Source organism: Macrobrachium nipponense, chromosome 24 (genome assembly GCF_015104395.2).
Source record: "Macrobrachium nipponense isolate FS-2020 chromosome 24, ASM1510439v2, whole genome shotgun sequence".
Taxonomy (NCBI): Eukaryota; Metazoa; Arthropoda; class Malacostraca; order Decapoda; family Palaemonidae; genus Macrobrachium; species Macrobrachium nipponense.
In genome coordinates this window covers 72258583-72281029 of record NC_061091.1, presented here as the reverse complement: position 1 = coordinate 72281029, position 22447 = coordinate 72258583, and the positions used below count along the sequence as shown (strand labels likewise).

The following is a 22447-nucleotide window of genomic DNA, read 5'->3' as shown; positions in this document are numbered from 1 at the left end:
TACAAAGAGTTCTTTGCATGATTTCTCACACACCAACTACACTGTTTCCAGCCGCTTACTTTTCAACTGTTCCAAACGGTCTTTTTAAGCTTATTTGTGAGTGTTATTTACCATTACTCTGCTTGAATTTCCCTTTCTTACATAAGAACAAATCATTCTAGCAACCCCTGTAAAAGTAGAAATGTTTACCACATATGTTTGCAAGCATTATACCAACATGATAATTTATCCTTAGGCATGCTAAATCTTGGTTTTGTAAACTTGTGCAAAAACCCATAACAATTTTTCCAAGTCCAATGATCAATCTTACTTTGCTTTTCAACAAATCTGTGGATGCCTTTGCTCTTCCATCATAACCATAGCTGAAGGGTTCCTCTCCAAGCGTCATTCCAGCATCATCAATGGACCACCCACATCGTACAATGTGAGGATGTTCTTCCCCTTCAAGGTGAGGAACTGCCAAGTGATCTTCTACTTTAACCTCATAGAATAAGCGACCACGCAGGAAGCCATAGCTAGCACGAACTCCATGCCATGCATAAGCAAAATCTTCAGAAGTCATAGGTTTTGCACTCAAGAAGGTCTCCTTATCTATGATCAAACTCAAATCACGGTTGTCTGTGGAGCAAAAGTCACATATCAAATGGCATCCCTATTCATAAATACATCAGAATGAATTTAAGGCAAGTTTGACTAAATTTGTCAATGCTATAATTACTATGCTTCTAAGATGATCAGGGGAAGTTTAAAACTTCACAAGACTAATGTAGCATTAAGTACTGCTTGGATTACTATTTTGTAAATAGAAGACAGTCACAAACTGATCACTGGATGAAACTCTGGTTGAAGACTGTACATCACTGACTGAAACTTTCCATAAGCAAATGTTCTGAACAACACCAACTATGCAAAAGTATAAAAGCCATTCCTTTGTTTCACTAAAATAAAAAAAATCTGAAGCTAACTTACACCAGTCAAGAATCACTGCCTCTTCATCATAATTCGGTTCATCATCTGTATGTTTATCAGCACTTTCAGGACGACATCTCTTGGAACCTGGGGGTCCTTGCTGGCTGGATGCTTGCCGCTTCTCGCCTCGTCTCTTTTCAAAGGGTTCTCGTTCTGGTTCAGCAAATTCTTTAGCAGAAAATGCCGTTGGCAGTAGACCTTCACGACTAGTATCTGGTTCCCTCTTATTGCCTATAAAAATTAAAAATAAATATATTTTTTAATATAATATCCATTATACTGTAATTAGCACTGTGTACAAAACACATACTACATTATCCAGACACTAAAATCACTTCATCAAAAAGTGTAGCTGTGTGCAAATACTAGACTTATTCAAACGTCTTACTATAAATATATGAGAAATACTCCTAAACAAAATTACAATAAATCACCATCCCAAAAATACTAATGATATCAACCCTTAATGGACGGATACCCTCATATGAGTAAAAGTAACAGGTTTTGAGTGGTGGACAGATTATTTCCTGGTGTTATCAATATTATATGCCATCGATATGGAGAAATCAGGTAGGAAAGAGGTTTCATTACTTCAAAAGCCTGTAAATTAACTATTGGAACATTTTAGACCGGATCAGCTTGCCAATTCTCGGCTCTCTCTCTCTCTCTCTCTCTCTCTCTCTCTCTCTCTCTCTCTCTCTCTCTCTCTCTCTCTCTCTCTCTCTCTCATTATTATAAAAGTAGTTTAACCAGACCACTGAGCTGATTTTCAGCTCTCCTAGGGCTGGCCTGAAGGATTAGATAAAATGCCAGGTCTAGCTCTTAGGCCAGAGCTGGGACCATGTTGGTCATTCAGGATAAATAAATTGCACCAAGGCAAATGCTTTCATACTAGAGCACACACACAATAAATACATTCACTCATGTTCCCTTACATACATACTAAAACGGTATATTAAAATTCAGAATTAGTTTTAACTTTTTGAAATTTTGTTTTAAAATTCACTAAAAACACTAATGTTTTATATTTTATCAATTAAATTGCAGTTCCTCAGAAAAGTCAAAATCGGAACTATCAAAAATTTAAAAGATTCTGACAAAATTTCTTTTATTGTCTTATTTCCAAAAGTTGACAGTCTCTGCTGGTCATACTTTGGACACTCGCACAAGACATGTCTGACTGTTACCAACTTCTTGCACTCTGAACACTCTAGAGCAGTCATGTGGGCTGCTCATTAAGTGTCCATGTGTCAGACGGATATGGCCTATACGGAGACGTGTCAGAATTACTTGTTCATGTCTCTCTCTCTCTGATATGATGAACTCCACTTTCCAACATCAGGTTTTATTTGCTTTAATTTGTTATTTTCTCACTCTTCATTCCAAATATGTTGCCATTTCCTTATAATACCCATCTTTATGTATGTTAAATAATCACTCATAGGGAGATTCACACTGGATCTTGTCATTTGAATTGCTTCTTTGGCTGCTTTGTCAGCCTCTTCATTTCCTTTGATCCCTACATGGGCAGGGATCCAAAATATTTCTACTTTTTTCCCAATGATATCTAATTTATGAAGTGATAATTTAATTTTTTGTACTATATTATTTTTTGCTTTGTAACTCTGGATGGCTTCTATGGCACTCCTTGAGTCACTAAAAATCACAAAATTATTGAGTGAGTTTCTTTAATTATTTTTATGGCTGAGGCTATTGCGCAAAGTTCTGCTATGAATATTGAAGCTGTATTAGGAAGAGAGAATTGACATGATTCATGAGCACCAATACAAAAATCAAAACATACAAAGTACTCACAAGTTTCCACCACAAGCACTCATAAAAGGGATAGTTGAGAAAAAATGCTTCTTAACAAAGTATCCAAGCATACGACAACAACAGCAGGTAGAGCGGCGAAGAGCACGTCTGGTTCTGGTGGCGGCCGAAAGCAAAGTGGAGCTTCACCTCATAGCCGGGCGGGACACCCGACTACCAGACAAGCAATTAACTACTGAACCTCCTTGCTGAAAGCTTACGACGGGTTCCAGCTGCCACTGATTACATTCCATATGTTAAAGGACCGTGGGTTTTTATTACGTGTCGAAACAATTTTTATTTATCTATTTTTTGAACATGTGCATTTGCATATCTTCCTCTTTCCCGATGTGTTTTTTCCTTAAATTGATCGACCTCAAAAGTCTGCCCCAGTCTGGGATGCTGCATAAGTTTTTTTTTAGCCAGCTCTTAAGGGTTAAAGTTGAATAAACAAATTTTTTCTATATGCACATTAATGAACCATTGCCTAATCATGTGGTCAGCTGATGTTGTAGATACTCCCTGGGTAATAAGAGGACCACCAACTGACTAGGTATCCATTGCCGGGCATCAGTACCTTTAATGGTGGTAAATACTAACTCCCTTTGCTATTTAGACTTGCTACAGGAAATAAGTGGTTAGGCAATGACCATTTACTAGTATATTGATGAATTTATATCAAAATAAACAATTTTTTTATTTAAAACTTCCAATCACTTTGCTATTAACTGAGAAGCAATAAGTCAAGATGTTTCTAATAAAATAGCAAAATAATGAGTAACTTGAGGCCCTAAAGCCATAGTTTGAAGACCTATGTGCTAAAGCTATCCTAAATGACAAAGAAACTGTTATATACTGAAATACACACCCACCCACAACCAAAGATTGAGATAAAAAAACATCCAAAGGTGCAAAAAACATATTACAGTTAGCCACAAGAAACACAAGCTTTGTTTACATAATAAGTATGGGAAAGAAAATGAGGGAGAGATTAAACACAATGATAATCACTAAAGTACTTACGCCGATCTAATAATAATGCTGATCTGTCATATTCAAGTTCATTTTCCACTCTAACTTCAACTTCTGGTCTCTGCTTCTTTGATTCTGGAGAACGTGACCGAGAATGAGCTCTTCTCTTTTCTCCTCGTCTATCTTCTGTATCAGATAGTTCTTGCTTTGGTTCCATTAACTCTTCCTTTATATCAATTTCCTCATTTTTCATAATACCATCATACCCATTTCCAAGTTCTTCCTTAACCTCTGGAGAGAGAGAAAAAAAAAAGACTAAAGGTGAGAGGGTATAAAACATGCAGGACACTGATTAAAAGAACTAGATACGAAATTCATCTCCAGTGCAGTTGGAGGATATTACAAATGATGTTACAGGTGACACTAGAAGTTTGGAGAGAGAGAGAGCTAACTGTACTCCATTTAACCTGTAACTCGTACAAAAAACTAATTAATATGGATAAACACTAACCTCAACTTCATAGTTTACTTATAGTAATGTGACTGTGCTGCAAACCCTCCTTTGGTCTTTTAGTTTAGCTATGAAACATCTTCAACTTCAACTTGTGCAACATGACCCTAAAACGACGAGCCTCTATTTACAAAAGTGTCCGTTGTATGCCAGCGACGTTCGAAAGTTAGCGCCGAAACGGAATTTTTTTTTTTTTCAAAAAATCACAGCACGCTAGTTTTTAAGAATGAGAGTTCATTTTTGGGTCCTTTTTTTGTCATTGCCTGAAGTTTAGCATGCAACCATCAGAAATGAAAAAAATATCATTAACAAATATAAATATTGGAATATATGACAGCGCAAAAAAAAATTCATATTTAATTGTATACAAATTGCACTGTGAGCAAAACGGTTAAAGCTAATGAGTTAATTTTTTTTCTCGTTGTATTGTACACTAAATTGCGAACGTTTTGGTATACGTAAAACAAATTGTAAAATGATCAAAGCAACACAAGAGAAAATATTATCACAAAATGATGCATGAATTCGTAACGCTCGGACATAAAAGTTTTTTTTTTAAATTCACTAAAATTAAAATATTGTGCTAGAGACTTCCCATTTGTTGCAAAATGAAGGTAAATGACTGAATATTACTAGACTGTAAGAGTTTTTAGCTTACAATTGCATTTTTCGACCATTTCGGTCGAGTTAAAGTTGACAAAATGTTGAATTTTTTCTATTTATCGTGATTTATATGCAAATCTTTCAAAACTGATAAAAGCTACAACCATGAATTATTTTTGTTGTATTCTACATGAAATTGCACACATTTCATATGTAAAACTCTATGTAACGGCTAATGTAAAACGGTGCAAAAATTACAACAAAGTGACTCAAGCATTTCTGAGATTTGTGGCCGAGTTACCGCGTGCGGAGGGAAGGAAAAAGTTTTTTTTTCAAAAATTCACCATAAATTGGAATATTGTGCTAGAGATTTCCCGTTTGTTACAAAATAAAGGTAAATGACTGAATATTACTAGAATGTAAGAGTTTTAGCTTACAATTGCATTTTTCTACCATTTCGGTTGAGTTAAAGTTGACCAAATGTCAAATTTTTTTCTATTTATTGTGATTTATATGCAAATTTTTCAAAAATGATAAAAGCTACAACAATGGGTTATTATTTGTTGTATTCTACACGAAACTGTGCACATTTTCATATACAAAAGTCTATGCAATGGCTAATATAAAGCCGTGCAAAAATTACAACAAAGTGACTCAAGCATTTCTGAGATTTGCGGCCGAGTTACCGCGCGCGTAGGGAAGGAATTTTTTTTTCTTTTTAACCCTTAAACGCCTAAGGGGTATAATAAAAATTCTCCCGTATGCTGAGGCAGTCTCGGAGTGAGCGCCGAAGCGGAAAAAATATTTTTCTCAAAAAATCATAGCGCGCTTAGTTTTCAAGATTAAGAGTTTGTTTTAGGCTCCCTTTTTTGTCACTGCCTGAAGTTTAGTATGCAACCATCAGAAATGAAAAAAAAATATAATTATCATATATAAATAATGCGATATATGATAGGGAGAAAATTTCATTTCATATAATTGTATTCAAATCGCGCTGTGAGCAAAACAGTTAAAGCTAAAGAGTTAATTTTTTGTTGTTGTATTGTACACTAAATTGCGATCATTTTGGTATATAACACATTGTAAAACGATCAGAGCAACACAGAGAAAATATTATCACAAAATGATGCATGAATTCGTGAAGCGCGGACGTAAAAAAATTGTTTTTTTCAAAAATTCACCATAAATCTAAATATTGTCCTAGAGACTTACAATTTGTTTCAAAATGAAGATAAATGATTGAATATTACTAAACTGTAAGAGTATTAGCTTACAATTGCAGTTTTCGACCATTTCAGATGAGTTAAGGTTGACCAAATGTCGAATTTTTATACATTTTTTTTATATACAAATATTTCGCGGCGGAGAATCCGCGCATGTAGGGAAGGAAAGTTTTTCTTAAAAACTTACCATAAATCTAAATATTGTGCTAGAGACTTTGAATTTGTTTCAAAATGAAGATAAATGACTAAATATTACTAGACTGTAAGAGTTTTACTTACAATTGTGTTTTTCGACCATTTCGGTAGAGTCAAAGTTGACCAAACGTGGTTTTTATTCTATTTATTGTGATTTATATGCAAATATTTAGAAAATGAGAAAAGCTACAACCTTCAATTATTTTTGGTTGTATCTACATGAAATTGCGCACATTTTTCATATATAAAATTTTAGGAAAAAGGGTAACAGCTAATTTAAAATGGTGCAAAACTTAGACGACAATCGCACGTATGATTTTTTAAGAAGTCTACGCTCGCGGACGTAAGGAAAAATTTTTTTTGTTTTTTCATAAATTCACCATAAATTGAAATATTGTGCTAGAGACTTCCAATTTGTTGCAAAATGAAGTTAAATGATTGAATATTACTAGAATATAACAGTTTTAGCTTACAATTGACCGAAGGTTGAAATTTTGGCACTTATTGTTAAACTGCTAAAGCTACAACCATGGGTTGTTTTTAGTTGTATTGTGCATAAAATTGTGCACTTTTCCATATATAAAAACTTTTGTAAGGCTAATTTAAAATGGTGCAAAAATTACGACAATCGCACGAAAAAAAATTTACGGAATGTTACCAAGCGGACGTAAAAAGTTTTTTTTCATAAATTACCATAAATCGAAAATGTGCACTTCCAATTTGTTCAAAATGAAGCTAAATACGAATATATTATAAGAGTTTTAGTTACAATTGATTTTTCGACCATTTCGGTAGAGTCAAAGTTGACGAATGTTGAAATTTTGGCACTTATCGTTATTTATGAAAATATTTCAAAACTGATTGAAAACTACAATCATTGCAATTTTTTGTTGTATTCTACATACAATTGCACATTTTCATATATAATACTCCATGTAACAGCTAATTTAAAATGGTGCAAAAATTATGTCAAAAGTGACGAAATAATTTCTGAGATGTGTCACTGATATTTCTAGTGCGATAAGAAAGAAATTCGCCCTTGCGCGCCTGCATAACGATTCTAAACAAAACAACACCTTGATCCGTGAACTCCCAGCATCCCCCAAGACGCGTGATTCAAAAGTTTTCGGCTGGTAGGCCTATAAGTATTTTTCTGCAAATTTTTAAAAAAACTTTTCTATGTCGACGTAAAATACGTCCAATCGGCACCCGACAGAAAATTTATCTTGACGTAAAATACGTCCAATAGGCGTTTAAGGGTTAAATTCCCCATAAATTGAAATACATGTATTGTGCCAGAGACTTCCTGTTTGTTGCAAAATGAAGGTAAATGATTGAATATCACTAGAATGTTAGATTTTTTGCTTACCAAAAAATACCAATGTATATACAGTAGTACCTCGAGATACGAAATTAATCCGTTCCGAGGCGCCCTTCGTATCATGAGTTTTTCGTATCTTGGACCACATTTTACATGTAAAATGGCTAATCTGTTCCAAGCCCTCCAAACCCACCCCAGTAAATTTCATAATAAAGTTAAATTGACCTATAAACAATGAAATACTACAATAATTTGGACCATTCAATACATAACTTAATAATAAAAATGCAAAACCTGTAAATAAAGTGTATATTAGTGTACAAGAAATATTATTACTGTAACCTAAAATGTGGAAGCTTACCTTTCGAGTGAGGCTATCTCCGAAAGTAGCAGCAGAGGAGGAGGAGGACAAACGGCAGATACGTACACTTAACATTACGAAACACACACAAAAATGTCAGAAAAACAAACTAAACTTTACAAAACACATTAACAAAACTGTAACACTTAACTTTACAAAAAACTTAAAATAGTTTATTTTGTCTTTTTTTTATTTTTACATTTCTTTTTACTTTTTTATACTTTACGTAATTTCAATTTCTTCACCACCGAATGGATGCCAGTCCGTTTACGAAATTTTTTGAACCACCCATGAGAAGCCTTGAACTCTGGGGTTGCCGTTGATGTCCCCTCTCCGCCGTCGTCTTCGACTTGGGCAATCAAATCGCCGAAAATAGCGCTGGCCTTCTGGCAGATTGCCGTCTCTGTTATCGTATCGCCATCAATTTCTTTGTCCTCAATCCATGCAAGCAGCCGCCTTTCCATTTCATTATGCACATGGCTCCTCTTGTTGGACAAAATAGTCACGCCCTTGGAAGGTGTAGCTGCTTTGATGGCTTCCTTCTGCTTAAAGATGGTGCCTATTGTCAACGGATTTCGGCCGTATTCCTTAGCGATCACACTCAACCACAAGCCAGCTTCATACTTTTTTATTATCTCCATTTTTGTCTCCATACAAAACATTCTTTTCTTTCTGTGAACTTCAGCAACTTTCTTGGGACCCATGACTAATATGTACTGTACGTAATTAAGTTACGTATGTAGTACGTATACTAATTAGGTTCTCACAACACGATAAAGTAGCACAACGAAATCACTAACGAATTTACGATACTAAACGAAATCGTTGGACCGAATAAATGCCGCATGCATTGGATAAAGCTTCGGGTGCAAAGTGGCCGAGCGAAGGTACGCCACCACGTAAGATGCATGATGGGAGGGATGCTGTCCAATAGGAGAGGATCTCATGGCTTGGCCAGCATCAGGAACCAATGGGAGAGCAGGAGGATGGTGGCGAGTCTACTAGAACTGAGATGGCGGCGCGAGTTTCAAAATTGTTATCGGGCAAATCTCGGTCTTTCAGAAACCTTTCGTATCTTGAAAACTTTTCGTATGTAGAGCAGTAAAATTTTTCGTGTCAGCTTTCGTATCTCGAGTTTTTCGTAAGTTGAGCCTTTCGTATCTCGAGGTACCACTGTACAGTGTTCCCCCCGTATTCGTGTTCTCCGGATTCGCAGATTTCTCTCTGGACCATATCTACCCACTATTTGTGAGGGATTCGCCTATTCGCGGGATTTTCCGGCGAAAATCACCACCAATTGGTGTATTTTGATGTTATTTTCATGACTAAATGCATTTTTATGGTACAAAAATGATATACTAATTTTCAAATATTAATACTGATTAATACTCTATTAGTAAGTTTAATAAGATTAAATGATATCACATAGTAAAAATAATCTCTCTCTCTCTCTCTCCTACAGAGATGTATGGTTTTTTGTATAAATAATTGATTTCATATTTTCAAATATCAATATTAATGTATACAGCAATAACATCAATTCATTAAAGAAAATACTAAAGTGAATTAGTAAGATTTTAGTTTATAAATTTGACAAATGTAAGAATGAAGGAAATCCCAGTCTTCTCTCTCAAACTCCAGGTACTAAAACTGTCAAACATATCAAGTAATGGGACAGAGGGGGAGCAGCTGTTGGGTTGTTGCCACCAAGTGTTCATGAAATTTCTCTCTCTCTCTCTCTCTCTAATTTACTGAGACTCGAGAATTTTTATAGTACATGTACTATTTGTTTTTAATACTTTAAAATAATAAAGGGATTTTGACAAAGGAAAAATCTATTTCTGGGTGAAGGCCTGTGTCGCCCAGTGAACCCATCCCTCTCTTTTCCTTTCACCACCCTTTAGCTGGACCAAGCTTGGGTGCGTATTCAGGAATGTAGATCTTGGCAGAAGAAGTAGGGACGAGCGGAGGGAGGATCGTTGTAACGGCTCCTCTCTGGTGAGGGATTTTGAGAGAGGAGAGACTATTTGGCTGGAGGTCTGTGGTAGTGGCATCCACTCGCCCCGTTTTTATACCGACACCTATGAAGGTGATCGATCCAGAGGTAGTAACTCTGGCATTTCCATATAGCTTTTTTTTCTCTGGTATATTTAGCAATTATCTATACCTTGAAATGAGTGCTATAAGGAACAATTCACTGGGCGACACAGGCCAATCCCAGAAATAATAATAATAATAAATAATAATAATAATAATAATAATAATAATAATAATTGAAAAAGAAACCCACAAAATCACTTTGTAACTTGTTTACTTCTAAGTATTTACATTTATTTTTACTCCACACTCGAGTACTTTCAGGCCCTGTCTGTGGCCCATTATCAAGAGATGTTTGGGATGATAGCCTGGGTCAAGGCTAACATCCCTCTTACGCCGATTGGACATATTAAATGTCGATGAAAATTGTCTCCCAGATGCCGATTGGACGTATTAAATGTCGATATAAAAAAGTTTTTTTTAAAATTCGTGGAAAAATACTTATAGGCCTACCAGCCGAAAACTTTTGAATCACGCGCCTTGGGAGATGCTGGGAGCTCACGGATCAAGGTGTTGTTTTGTTTACAATCGTTACGAAGGCGCGCAAGTGCGAATTTCTTTCTTATCGCACTAAAAAGTATCAGTGACACATCTCAGAAATTATTTCGTCACTTTGACATAATTTTTGCACCATTTTAAATTAGCCTTTACATAGAGTATTATATTATTATATATGAAAATGTGCACAAATTCATGTATACAAAAAAAAAAAAAAAAATACTCATGATTGTAGCTTTTATCAGTTTTGAAATATTTTCATATAAATAACGATAAGTGCCAAAATTTCAACCTTCGGTCAACTTTGACTCTACCGAAATGGTCAAGAAACACTATTGTAAGCTAAAACTCTTATATTCTAGTAATATTCAATCATTTAGCTTCATTTTCAACAAATTGGAAGTTTCTAGCACAATATTTCGATTTATGGTGAATTTATGAAAAAAAAAAAAAAAAAAATTTCCTTACGTCCACGCCGTAACTCTTCCGATAAATTTTTTCATGCGATTGTCGTAATGTTTGCACCATTTTAAATTTCCAGTTACATAAAGTTTTATATATGGAAATGTGTGCAATTTCATGCACAATACAACTAGAAACAACCCATGGTTGTAGCTTTTATAATTTTAGAAATATTTCCATATAAATAACAATACGTAAGTGCCAAATTTTCAACCTTCGGTCAACTTTGACTCTAACAAAATGGTCGAAAAACCTCTCATATTCTAGTAATATTCAATCATTTACCTTCATTTTGCAACAAATTGGAAGTCTCTAGCACAATATTTCGATTTATGGTGAATTTGTGAAAAAAAAAAAAAAATTCCTTCCAAAAAAAATCAGAAATTTTTTCGTGCGATTGTCGTAATGTTTACATTTAAATTAGCCGTTACATAAAGTTTTATATATGAAATTGTGTGCAATTTTATGTAGAATAGAACAAAAAATGATTGAAGGTTGTAGCTTTTCACATTTTGGAAATATGATATTGTAATGATACAATTAAGTTTGTTCATACTTACCTGGCAGATATATATATAGCTGTATTTTCCGAATCCGACAGAAATTTAAACACTTACGACACACGCAGTGGGAGTCAGGTGGTTAGTACCCATTCCGCCGCTGGGAGGCGGGTATCAGGAATCATTCCCATTTTCTATTCATAATTTTTATTTCCACTGTCTCCTGAGGGGAGGTGGGTGGGTACTTGATTATATATATCTGCCAGGTAAGTATGAACAAACTTAATTGTATCATTACAATATCATTTTGTTCATGAAACTTACCTGTCAGATATATATATAGCTGAATCCCACCTTTGGTGGTGGGAGTAGACAGAATAGAAGATTTTAGGAAACATATATATGCAGATAATTGATATCTTGATTCCTTACCTGTTAGCATAGCTGACTTCGTGGTTACTGCCGCGTAAGTCTACTTGTGCTACTAGAGTTGCCAGCGAGGTAGAGACCTATATAGCTGGTGCACTCCAGATGATCTGTCAACAGGGGCGAGACCATGACGTGACTAGACCATATTGACCATACCATGAGGGCTAAGAAGTAAAATAAATATATATATAAAAATATATATCACCACCTGACCCACCTAGCCAAAGTTAAGGTGTGTTAACTAAGGCTTAAGAGTTAAGAAGTCACCGTTGTCGGCGACTCAACTACTAAATTAAGAGCTCTTCCTAACCATTTTCTACAGGATAGGATGAGTGGTACTTCTTGCCCCCCAAGATTGTGTCTGCAGACACGTATGGCCCTAGCGAGCAGCAGATCTCATATGCCATCTTCACATCTCGCAGGGAGTGTGAATTGAACACAGAGTTGCTTCGCTAAAACATGGTACTCAGGATGTTGCTGAGTGCCATGCTCTGTTGAAATGCTTCCGAGGCCGCGCCCTCACCTCGTGAGCATTCAGATAAAAAGATTTCAAATCTTTGTGCAAACACAATGAAGGAGCATTTTTGAAAGAACTCCTTAACACTAAAGCCAGGGTGTTCTTCGATATGGGCAAGTCTGGTCTTTTCGGAACACTGCAGATTGTCCGTACGACTTCGACTTTCTTGAGTTTTATGTAGATAAAACTTGAGAGACCTGTCAGGGCACAGGACTCTCTCTGGCTCCTGCCCACTAACTTGTGCCATCCTTGCTTCCAAGCTCCTGGCCCAAGGACAAAACGGGTTTCCATTCTTAGGGCACAACGAAAAGCTTAGAGAGCACACCTCCTTGTGTTCTCTAAAGCCAAAACTTGTGACGATGGCTTAAAATCTCACTAACCCTCTTTGTCGTATCTAGGGTGGTTAGAAAAATGCCTTCCTGATCACATGCAAGAAGTTAACAGGTAGGAGATGTTCGAATGCTTTGACATCAAGAACTTCAGACTATGTCTAAGTTCCATATTGAAAGCTTCGATCTGGACATGCACAGTCAGTCCGTCTGTACTAAGTCACGTGACCGACCAGTTGACCAGTCAGAACGAATCAAGGACAGCAAAGGCTGTACCCTGAAGACCATAAGGCACTATTCTTCGCTGAAGGATGAGTGTCTGGACTGCCTGGGCGATTCAAGCTAAGCAAACCTTGGGGGGTGTATCAACGCAACCCAACGCCGTTAGCGAATCAACTCCTGAGCCACTCCTGACTCGCGCTTCTGGTGCCAGGAGAAAGGAGCGAGATCGATGGAGCAAAAGGCGATTCCAGGAGTCCCGAAGGACGAATGCCATGGAACAGTCCCAACCTGGTCTCATGTTAAACCGATCACATCCGGGGGTGTATAAACGCAAACCGACTTTTTTCGGGTCAACAAGGGAAAGTTCAGGCTACTTATGTGTTCCCTGGATCCTCGCAACGAGTGGTCTGACTCCGAGAAAACAGGGTGAGACAAAAAGTAAGATGGTGAGCGAGGTTTCGAGATTTCAACAGAAACTCAAGATATCGTGAACGGGTGCTTTGTTGTTTGACAGAAGCAAATCTCTGAGCCCAAAGGCCGTCAACAACATATTTGCGTATTCTTTAATAGTTGTGACTGCCAGCTTATCCCATTCTTCAAACGGAAAGGGAAGACGGCAATCTTATGCTGTCAACATCTCGATAGTCTGAACGTAGTCAGACTCAGAGCGGAGAGGTTATAGGTACCTTTCGTGTTAAAGGAGACCGATTCTCTCGGAAAAAAGGTCCTGTAAGGACGTGACCTCTGTGAATCTAGGATCTTGAAGGCCAACATGGGGCGATTAGCGTCATTGTCGCTCCCTGTGATGATATAAATCATCTATTACATTTCCTAAGCGATTGAAAAAAGGGGAAAAGAGACTAAACATCCATCCCTGTTCAATATCATAGGATGGCGTTTAATGTTACCGCTCCCGGATCGAGAATAAAGGGAGCAGAGAAGAAGAAGCCTCTTCGTCCTCAACCTAGCGAAAGAGAGATGAATGAAAGGACGTCCCTAAAGTCCACAACTCTCAACATACTTCTAAAAGAAAGATTCCACTCGGAAGTCAGTAGTTTGCTTGCCTTCGATCGAGACGATTCGTACGGACTTTTGCAATCCTGTAACGAACCTCAAGAGGATCGTTCCATTCTACGCCTGTTGTTATAAAAGGCTCTTTCTCGTAAACCCGAACCGGGACCGAGAGAAGATACTTCCTAAGATATGAGAGAGCTGTGGAAGATCAGAGTTGATATGGACCATGGTTCCAAAAACTCGTTTCGAGGACTGGAGGGACGACTGAAATGCTTCCACTTCTTTCAGATTATGATCCAGGACATCTGAATCCCTCTCCAGATGTCCGGCACCTTCTTTCTATCACCTCAAGAGATACTTAACGCACCGAGAGATCTTCAGAATCATTCCTAGATCTTTAATAAAATTTCAGTTTCCCGGTAGGAAAAAACTGTAGAGGTCTGAATTGCAGTCTATTCAGGGAAACAAACTTCTTTAGGAAGGAAATGGTCCCCAGCAAGCTCATCCATTCCCTCACACAGTATGTTTACTTCCCTAATAAGGCTGCGTTTTGCCTAAGCAAGAGAGCATATAATAGTGCAATGTTGCGGTAGACTCGTAGTCCTATACCGTGCGGTAACGAGCACCGAAAGTAGTAAGATATCTCTGTAGAACATATTAAGGCCAAACGAATGCAATGTTTATTCATTCATGTAAGAAATCCCCTCAATCTTAGGCTAAAGTCCGTGATTGTAGGGCAGAGATACAGATAGTCAGTCAATCCCGCAGGAGAGAGAGAGACGTAACTGCCATCACAGAGATACGGTTAGTCAGTCAATCCCGCAGGAGAGAGAGACGTAACCTACCGCGCATGACAGCGAACGAGCTGGTACTGGCTTGTTTGGACTGGAGGAGAGGACAGTGACAGCAGCAGCTTACGATCGTCCGTCATCGTCGTCTCTTAACTTTATGCCTGGGTTGCCAGCTACCCTATTCTACGAAGAAAAAGGTCCGTTATTTTTAGCATAAAGAGACTCTCAAGCTGGTATATTTAAGCGAAACAGAAAACGCTAAATATATAGATGCGTTTGTGTCGTTAGAACACTACCATACAACGGTAAAAGATAAATCGGAAACTCCTGGAAGGCTGCAGGGAGTAACGATTAAATGTCCTTAAAATGGACAATAGACCTCTCGGTTGCCATCCGAAGAGGTAACTACAGCAGCGTATATGACTTGAAACCAACCAGAATAAAATAACGCAAGGCAAAATATGAAATTATATCACAATAAAGTTTGTTCATACTTACCTGGCAGACATATATATAGCTGAATTCGGAAATACAGCTACATACATATCTGACAGGCAAGTTTCATGAACAAAACTTAGGAGAATCGAAGCAGTCAGCTCAAGCTTCTTATGTTATTGGACATAAGGGTTCATTGACGTAGTCTACAAGTCTATTTCTTGTACGAGTCTGCGAATGACGAATGAGAGCTCTTCCGAATCTTGTCAATAAGAGCTTATTCGCTTACGCAATATCAAGTTAATGAGATGTTGCAATGAGAACTAACCCATTTACGGGACAAAGAGATATTTTGTCAATGAGGGGATACCCCCGGCTTACTTGACAAAACGATAGTATATTGTCAATGGGGAAAGTCCACTGAATTGACAAAACGTAATCCAGGAAGTCGAGCATTTATTTTCCGATTACCCGTCTCAAACGAGGAAGGGGCAAGAATCCTGTTAAGAGACTGGGCTTACGTCAGGTCGAACGACGATGTTCAATTCGGCAGCGTATTCCCGACTAGGAACTAACAAAATCTATCATCTGAAAAAGCCCTTTCAGATTGGGCTAAAAAACGCTGGCAAAATTATCCTGGGAAGAGGAAGAAACTCTCCAACCAGCTTCCTCTCCCGTATCACAACTAAATGCCTGCTAAAGCTTAAAATTTATTGGCAGTATGGCAAAGGAAGTCCTGTCTTGTGCTTTCCTGAAGAGCGTACTTTTGATGAGTGCCTTTGCAAGAATCCTACTGAACATTGCCGAGAGTCCTGACGTGCAGGACATCGAGCCTTTATAACCCGTAACTGCCTTATCGCAAAGTCTTGACTGCGGTAGTGGCAACTTAAATTTATTGGCAGAATGGCAAAGCTTGCGGTAGAGCAAACGAGATCTTCCCTTGAGCTTTCCTTAACTCCATCCACCTATGCGAAAAGCAATATTAATTGACAGAGACCTCTTGAATTCACGAAACCCGATGTCTTGCTGGGTTTCGAAGAAGAAGTTGTCTGTTCACTTTAGCTTCCTCCGAAGCACTGCCTACTTCACATTTGAGGTGTAGAAGGATCACCGAAGGTAGAGGTAAAAATTCTTTAAGCCCAAATCTGAAACAAGAGCTTGAAGAGTTCAACAGAAACGTTCAGCCAGGCGACACACCTGGCGTGCGCTGGGCACGCTTGTCACTGGAGCGCGCCGGCGTTCCACTGGAGCTCGGCGTCCACTGGCGCGCGCTTGGCGTGCACGGCGCGCGGCCCTGGCTTGGGCGTCCGCTCTCAAAAGCTTACTCTACTATGACTTCTTTTACGTATTTCTCGGTGGAAAGACGGACACGAGTTCAGGCGACGTTCGCCTTCTTACTTCTCACTGAAGAATAACGATGGAGAGAGAAGAGGAGAGAGGACGTGAAGCGGGAGTCCTCTTCTATAAAGCTTCTATTAGAGGGCGCGAGTCCATCCGAAAGCTCCAACCCCTGCGCGGGGAGGGACGCTTGGAGACAGAAGCAATCCTTCAGGATTCGTGCACGTGCACGCACTTTAGGCAGTCCCTGGGGATTTTCTATCAGAAACTTGCCGAAGGCACGCCAGATCGGTTGGGGGTTCCTCGTCAACCCCTCCTTCGGTCTTTTCCGACCATGCTCTCTCCCTGGTTCTGGGAGTCAAGCAGAGGTCCCGGCCTAGAGGCGAAACGAGGCCGATCTGACGCACCCTCCACTACACAAGGGGTATCACTGCACTTCACTTTTACTCTCTAAAGCAAGCACTTTCGATTCTAAGTTACGAATCGAAAGAGTATCAGAGGAAAGGGCAATTTCTCTACAGACACTGCTTAGGGCCCGAAGGCAACACTGCAGGGTTAGGAGTAACAATTACAGAAGTAGCACTTCACAGCAATGAAGGAGAGCGAGCACCTCTCGTAGACATATACATAGCCCGTAGGCCATACTACAGGGTTATGCAAAAATAAAGTCTACAGGAAGGTTAGCAGGTTCACTACCCTGACTTTTGTTACTGATTACTGATTTTGCGTACATACGAATCATACGTCTTCCTTACGGAATTGACATGTTTACTGATTAATTGCGTACATACGAATCATACGTCCTTTCCACCTTACGGAATTAGACATGGTTACTGATTAATTGCGTACATACGAATCATCGTCTTCCTACGGAATTAGACAAGTCTCACACTCCTTACATGACAAATCTCAACAAAGAAGCAAGACCCATACCCCTCGAACATACCAAGTGCGAATCTACCGAAGCTTTCGGTAGCCACACCCTATCTTTGCAGACAACCCCGTCTGAAACTAGCCTAACTAGATTCAGATATTTTATGCAAAAATGAATCAAATTCAAATCAATTTAAGATAGCGTATGCCTAGCCACAAATCCAAGTAAATAAATCAAAAGACAATTAGGATACTTAGGGCAATGAAGTTTCCAAAATCCTAAGACGGAGGTACTGAAAACAGGTGTTTTCAGCACCGGCGACAGAAAAATTATGGATAGAAAATGGGAATGATTCCTGATACCCGCCTCCCAGCGGCGGGAATGGGTACTAACCACCTGACTCCCACTGCGTGTGTCGTAAGTGTTTAAATTTCTGTCGGATTCGGAAAATACAGCTATATATATATATCTGACAGGTAAGTTTCATGAACAAAATTTGCATATAAATCATGATAAATAAAAAAAAACCACGTTCGGTCAACTTTGACTCTACCGAAAGTCGAAAAACGCTATTGAAAGCTAAAACTCTTACAGTCTAGTAATATTCAGTCATTTATTTTCATTTTGAAACAAATTCAAAGTCTCTAGCACAATATTTAGATTTATGGTGAATTTTTAAAAAAACCTTCCTTCCCTCTGCGCGTGGATTCTCCCCCCCAAATCTCCGAAATGCGTACGTCGCATTATCATTATATTTGCTCGGTTTCATATTAGGCGTTTCATAGAGTTTTATATATGAAAATGTGAGCAATTTCATGTAGAATACAACAAAAAATAATTGAAGGTTGTAGCTTTCCTCTTTTTTGAAATATTTGCATATAAAAAAAACATATATAAAAAATTCGACATTCGGTCAAATTTAACTCGTCCGAAAGGGTTGAAAACTGCAATTGTAAGCTAAAACTCTTTCAGTATAGTAATATTCAATCATTTACCTTCATTTTTTTCAAAAAATCACAGCACGCTTAGTTTTCAAGATTTAAGAGTTCATTTTTGGCTCCATTTTTGTCATTGCCTGAAGTTTAGTATGCAACCATCAAGAAATGAAAAAAATTTATCATTATCATATATAAATAATGTGATATATGATAGTGCGAAAACAAAATTTCATATATAATTGTATTCAAATCGCGCTGTGCGCAGAACAGTTGAAGCTAACGAGTTATTTTTTTCTCTTTGTAATTTACACTAAATTGCGATCATTTTGGTATATAACACATTGTGAAATGATAAAATCAACACAGAAAAATTATTATCACAAAAATTGAATACATGAATTTTTGTTTAACGCTGGCGGACGTAAAAAATTGGTTTTTTTTTTCAAAAATTCACCATAAATCTAAATATTGTTCTAGAGACTTTCAATTTGCTTCAAAATGAAGACAAATGATTGAATATTACTATACTGTAATAGTTTTAGCTTACAATTAGAGTTTTTGACCATTTCAGTAGAGTTAAAGTTGACCGAATGTCAAAATTTTTTATATATTTTATATGCAAATATTTTGAAAATGAGAAAAGCTACAACCTTCAATTATTTTTTGTTGTATTCTACATAAAAATTGCGCTTAATTTTCCATATATAAAACTCTATGAAACGCCTAATATGAAATGGAGCAAATATTAAGAGAATGCGACGTACGCATTTTGGAGATTTACGGGGGAGAATCCGCGCGGAGGGAAGGAAAGTTTTTTTTCAAAAACTCACTATAAATCTAAATATTGTGCTAGAGACTTCGAATTTGTTTCAAAATGAAGATAAATGACTGAATATTACTAGACTGTAAGAGTTTTAGCTTACAATAGCGTTTTTCAACCATTTCGGTAGAGACTAAGTTGACCGAACGTAGTTTTATTTTCTATTTATCGTGATTTATATGCAATTATTTCGAAAATGAGAAAAGCTACAACCTTCAATTATTTTCTGTTGTATTCTACATGAAATTGCACACATTTTCATATATAAAACTCTATTAACCGACTAATATGAAACGGAGCAAACATTACGAGAATGCGAAGTACGCATTTCAGAGATTTGCGGCGGAGAATCCGCGTGCGGAGGGAAGGAAGAATTTTTTTCAAAAATTCACCATAAATCTAAATATTGTGCTAGAGACTTTGAATTTGTTTCAAAATCAAGATAAATGACTTAACATTACTAGACTGTAAGAGTTTTAGCTCGTTTTTCTACCATTTCGGTAGAGTCAAAGTTGATCAAACGTATTTTTTTTTCTATTTATCGTGATTTATATGCAACTATTTCGAAAATGAGAAAAGCTACTACCTTCAATTATTTTTTGTTGTATTCTACATGAAATTGTGCACATTTTCCTATATAAAACTATAAAACGGAGCAAATATTACGAGAATGCGACGTACGTATTTTGGAGATTGGTGGCGGAGAATCCGCGAGTGGAGGGAAGAATAAAGTTTTTTTTCAAAAATTCACCATGAATCTAAATATTGTGCTAGAGACTTCGAATTTGTTTCAAAATGAAGATAAATGACTGAATATTACTAGACTGTAAGAGTTTTTAGCTTACAATAGCGTTTTTCGACCATTTCGGTAGAGTCAAATTTGACCAAATGTAGTTTTTTTCTATGTATCGTGATTTATATGCAATTATTTCGAAAATGAGAAAAGCTACAACCATCATCTATTTTTTGTTGTATTCTACATGCAATTGCACACATTTTCATATATAAAACTCTATGAAATGCCTAATATGAAATGGAGCAAATATTACGAGAATGTGACATACGCATTTCGGAGATTTGCGGCAGAGAATCCACGCGCGGAGGGGAGAAAGTTTTTTCAAAAATTCACCATAAATTTAAATATTGTGCTAGAGACTTCAAATTTGTTTCAAAATGAAGATAAATGATTGAAAATTACTAGTGTGTTATGTATTTTGCTTACCCAAAAAAAAACAATATATATTATATATATAATATATATATATTATATATATCTATATATATATATATGATATACTATATATATATAAAATATATATATATAGATATAGATATATATATATAGATATTAGATATAGATATATATATCTATATATAGATATCTATATATATATATATATATTTATATATATTATAATATATATATATATATATATATATATATATATATATATATATATATATATTATATATAATTAGATATATACACACACATATATATGTATATTTATTTATTACATTTTCCAACTCTGGTACGAATACATAAATAAAAGGAATGCAGGTGAAACTTTTCTTTTTGCATAAAATGAAATAACAAATATCATGCATCAACAGATACGGATATATAAAAACTTGTAATAAATATAAAAGTAAATATAAAATAAATGCAGAATACTCACTCGTAATCCTGACTCTTCGTTCTATTCTTGTTTTCTCCCTCCTCCATTGAAGAGTCTTGCATTTTTTGCCTCTCGACATGACGAGGTACAGGTGGAGGAGGGAGACGCACGCCCTTACTGCTGATGGGCCCGGCGGCCCCATGCGCCCTCCCCTGTCGGTTTATGAGGCACACTCCAATACAAGACCGTACTGTGGTATTTACGGTCACAGTCCCCTATCCTGCAAAGAGCAATTTTGCAGGTACGACAGAAGAACCGGGTGTCTCTCCTTCTGCCATTCATATGGCACACCCGGCACCGTTTCTGCCTGCGCCCTTGTAGGCGCTCCAGTGTGTGATCCCCTGGCTGCAGCCGACACACAGGGTCCACTATCCGACGAGAAGCGATGCGGGCGGGGCCGGCAGCAGGGGCAGCGGCGGCGGCGGCAGCAGCGGTAGGAGCAGAATGACCGAAGTTGGACCTCCTAATATTTGCCCTTTCCTCTAGGGGCAGATCTGCAGCTCGGGGCAGGGGGGCAGTGATGGAAGGCCACTCATCGGGATTAAAGTGGATGAGGGCATTCCCGGCTACCTCAAGGAACTGTTTGTGGGACAACCTCCGGAGACCGTGACTGTAGTACCCACAGTACAGTATGTAGGCATTTTGGAGGGCCAACTGAAGAATGTATTTGAGGAGCCTCTGTGTCCACCTCCTGGTTTTCCTGGCAAAGGGATAATACTGGATGAGTTGATCAAAGAGATCAACTCCTCCCATGTGCCTATTGTAGTGCCCAATGACGGTAGGCTGCTGGACAAGAAACTCCTCATACATAACTCGGCCCTGCCGACGTGTCTTCTTCCGCTGAACGACCTCTTCTTGGATGGGTTCATGACTCGTCGTAATCATGGGGACAAGTCGGACCCCCTTCCAACAGATGACGAAGACAGCTCCCTTCCGCCGCCATTCTGTCTCTCCTCTTGCTTGCCAGATGTTGCGGATGGCTAGCGAACCTCTTGCGGACATTCGGGGCCCCTCGCACCAACCGAAGGTACCACTGACGTGCACACCTGCTTCATACAGTTCCTGGGCCAGGGGATAACCGAGTTATAATAATTATCCATAAACAGGTGGTATCCCTGGTTACGGAAACGATCCACAAGACCGAAAACAGTGTCACGCAGCGTGGAGAAGACCCCGGAATACACCGAGAAGTCCACGACGTATCCAGTGTTGGACTCGGTAATAAAAAAAAATTTCACTCCATGTTTCTTCGGCTTCTTGGGGTTATACACTTTAATGCTTAGACGTCCTTTGTAAGGCATCATCCCCTCATCCAAAGAAAGGTTCTTTCCAGGACCACGAGAATTTTGCAACCGTCTTCACGAATGTTATTCCAAAGCACCGCGGGCGGACTAAGATGAGGCGATCGGGGTTCTTGCCGGGGTACTGGCCCTTCGGTTGAAGGCATTGAAATACCTGTCCAACGCCAGGAAAGTATCACGGGGCATAACAGCGGGCACATTGGGCGTACTTAAAAGAAAATTACGCCTCCAATACA

The 22447-nt window shown here is 38.0% G+C and overlaps 1 protein-coding gene across 1 annotated transcript; it reads right to left on the bottom strand.

The window, feature by feature from the left end:
* Nucleotides 1-157: 157 nt before the first annotated feature.
* LOC135203479 (heterogeneous nuclear ribonucleoprotein U-like protein 1) lies at nt 158-21950 on the bottom strand. The gene is made up of 4 exons (XM_064233204.1): nt 20911-21950; nt 3805-4044; nt 970-1200; nt 158-618 (listed from the first exon to the last, which is right to left on the bottom strand). The coding sequence occupies exons 1-4, from the start codon at nt 21050-21052 to the stop codon at nt 158-160; spliced, it is 1074 nt and encodes a 357-aa protein (XP_064089274.1). The 5' UTR covers nt 21053-21950.
* Nucleotides 21951-22447: the final 497 nt, after the last annotated feature.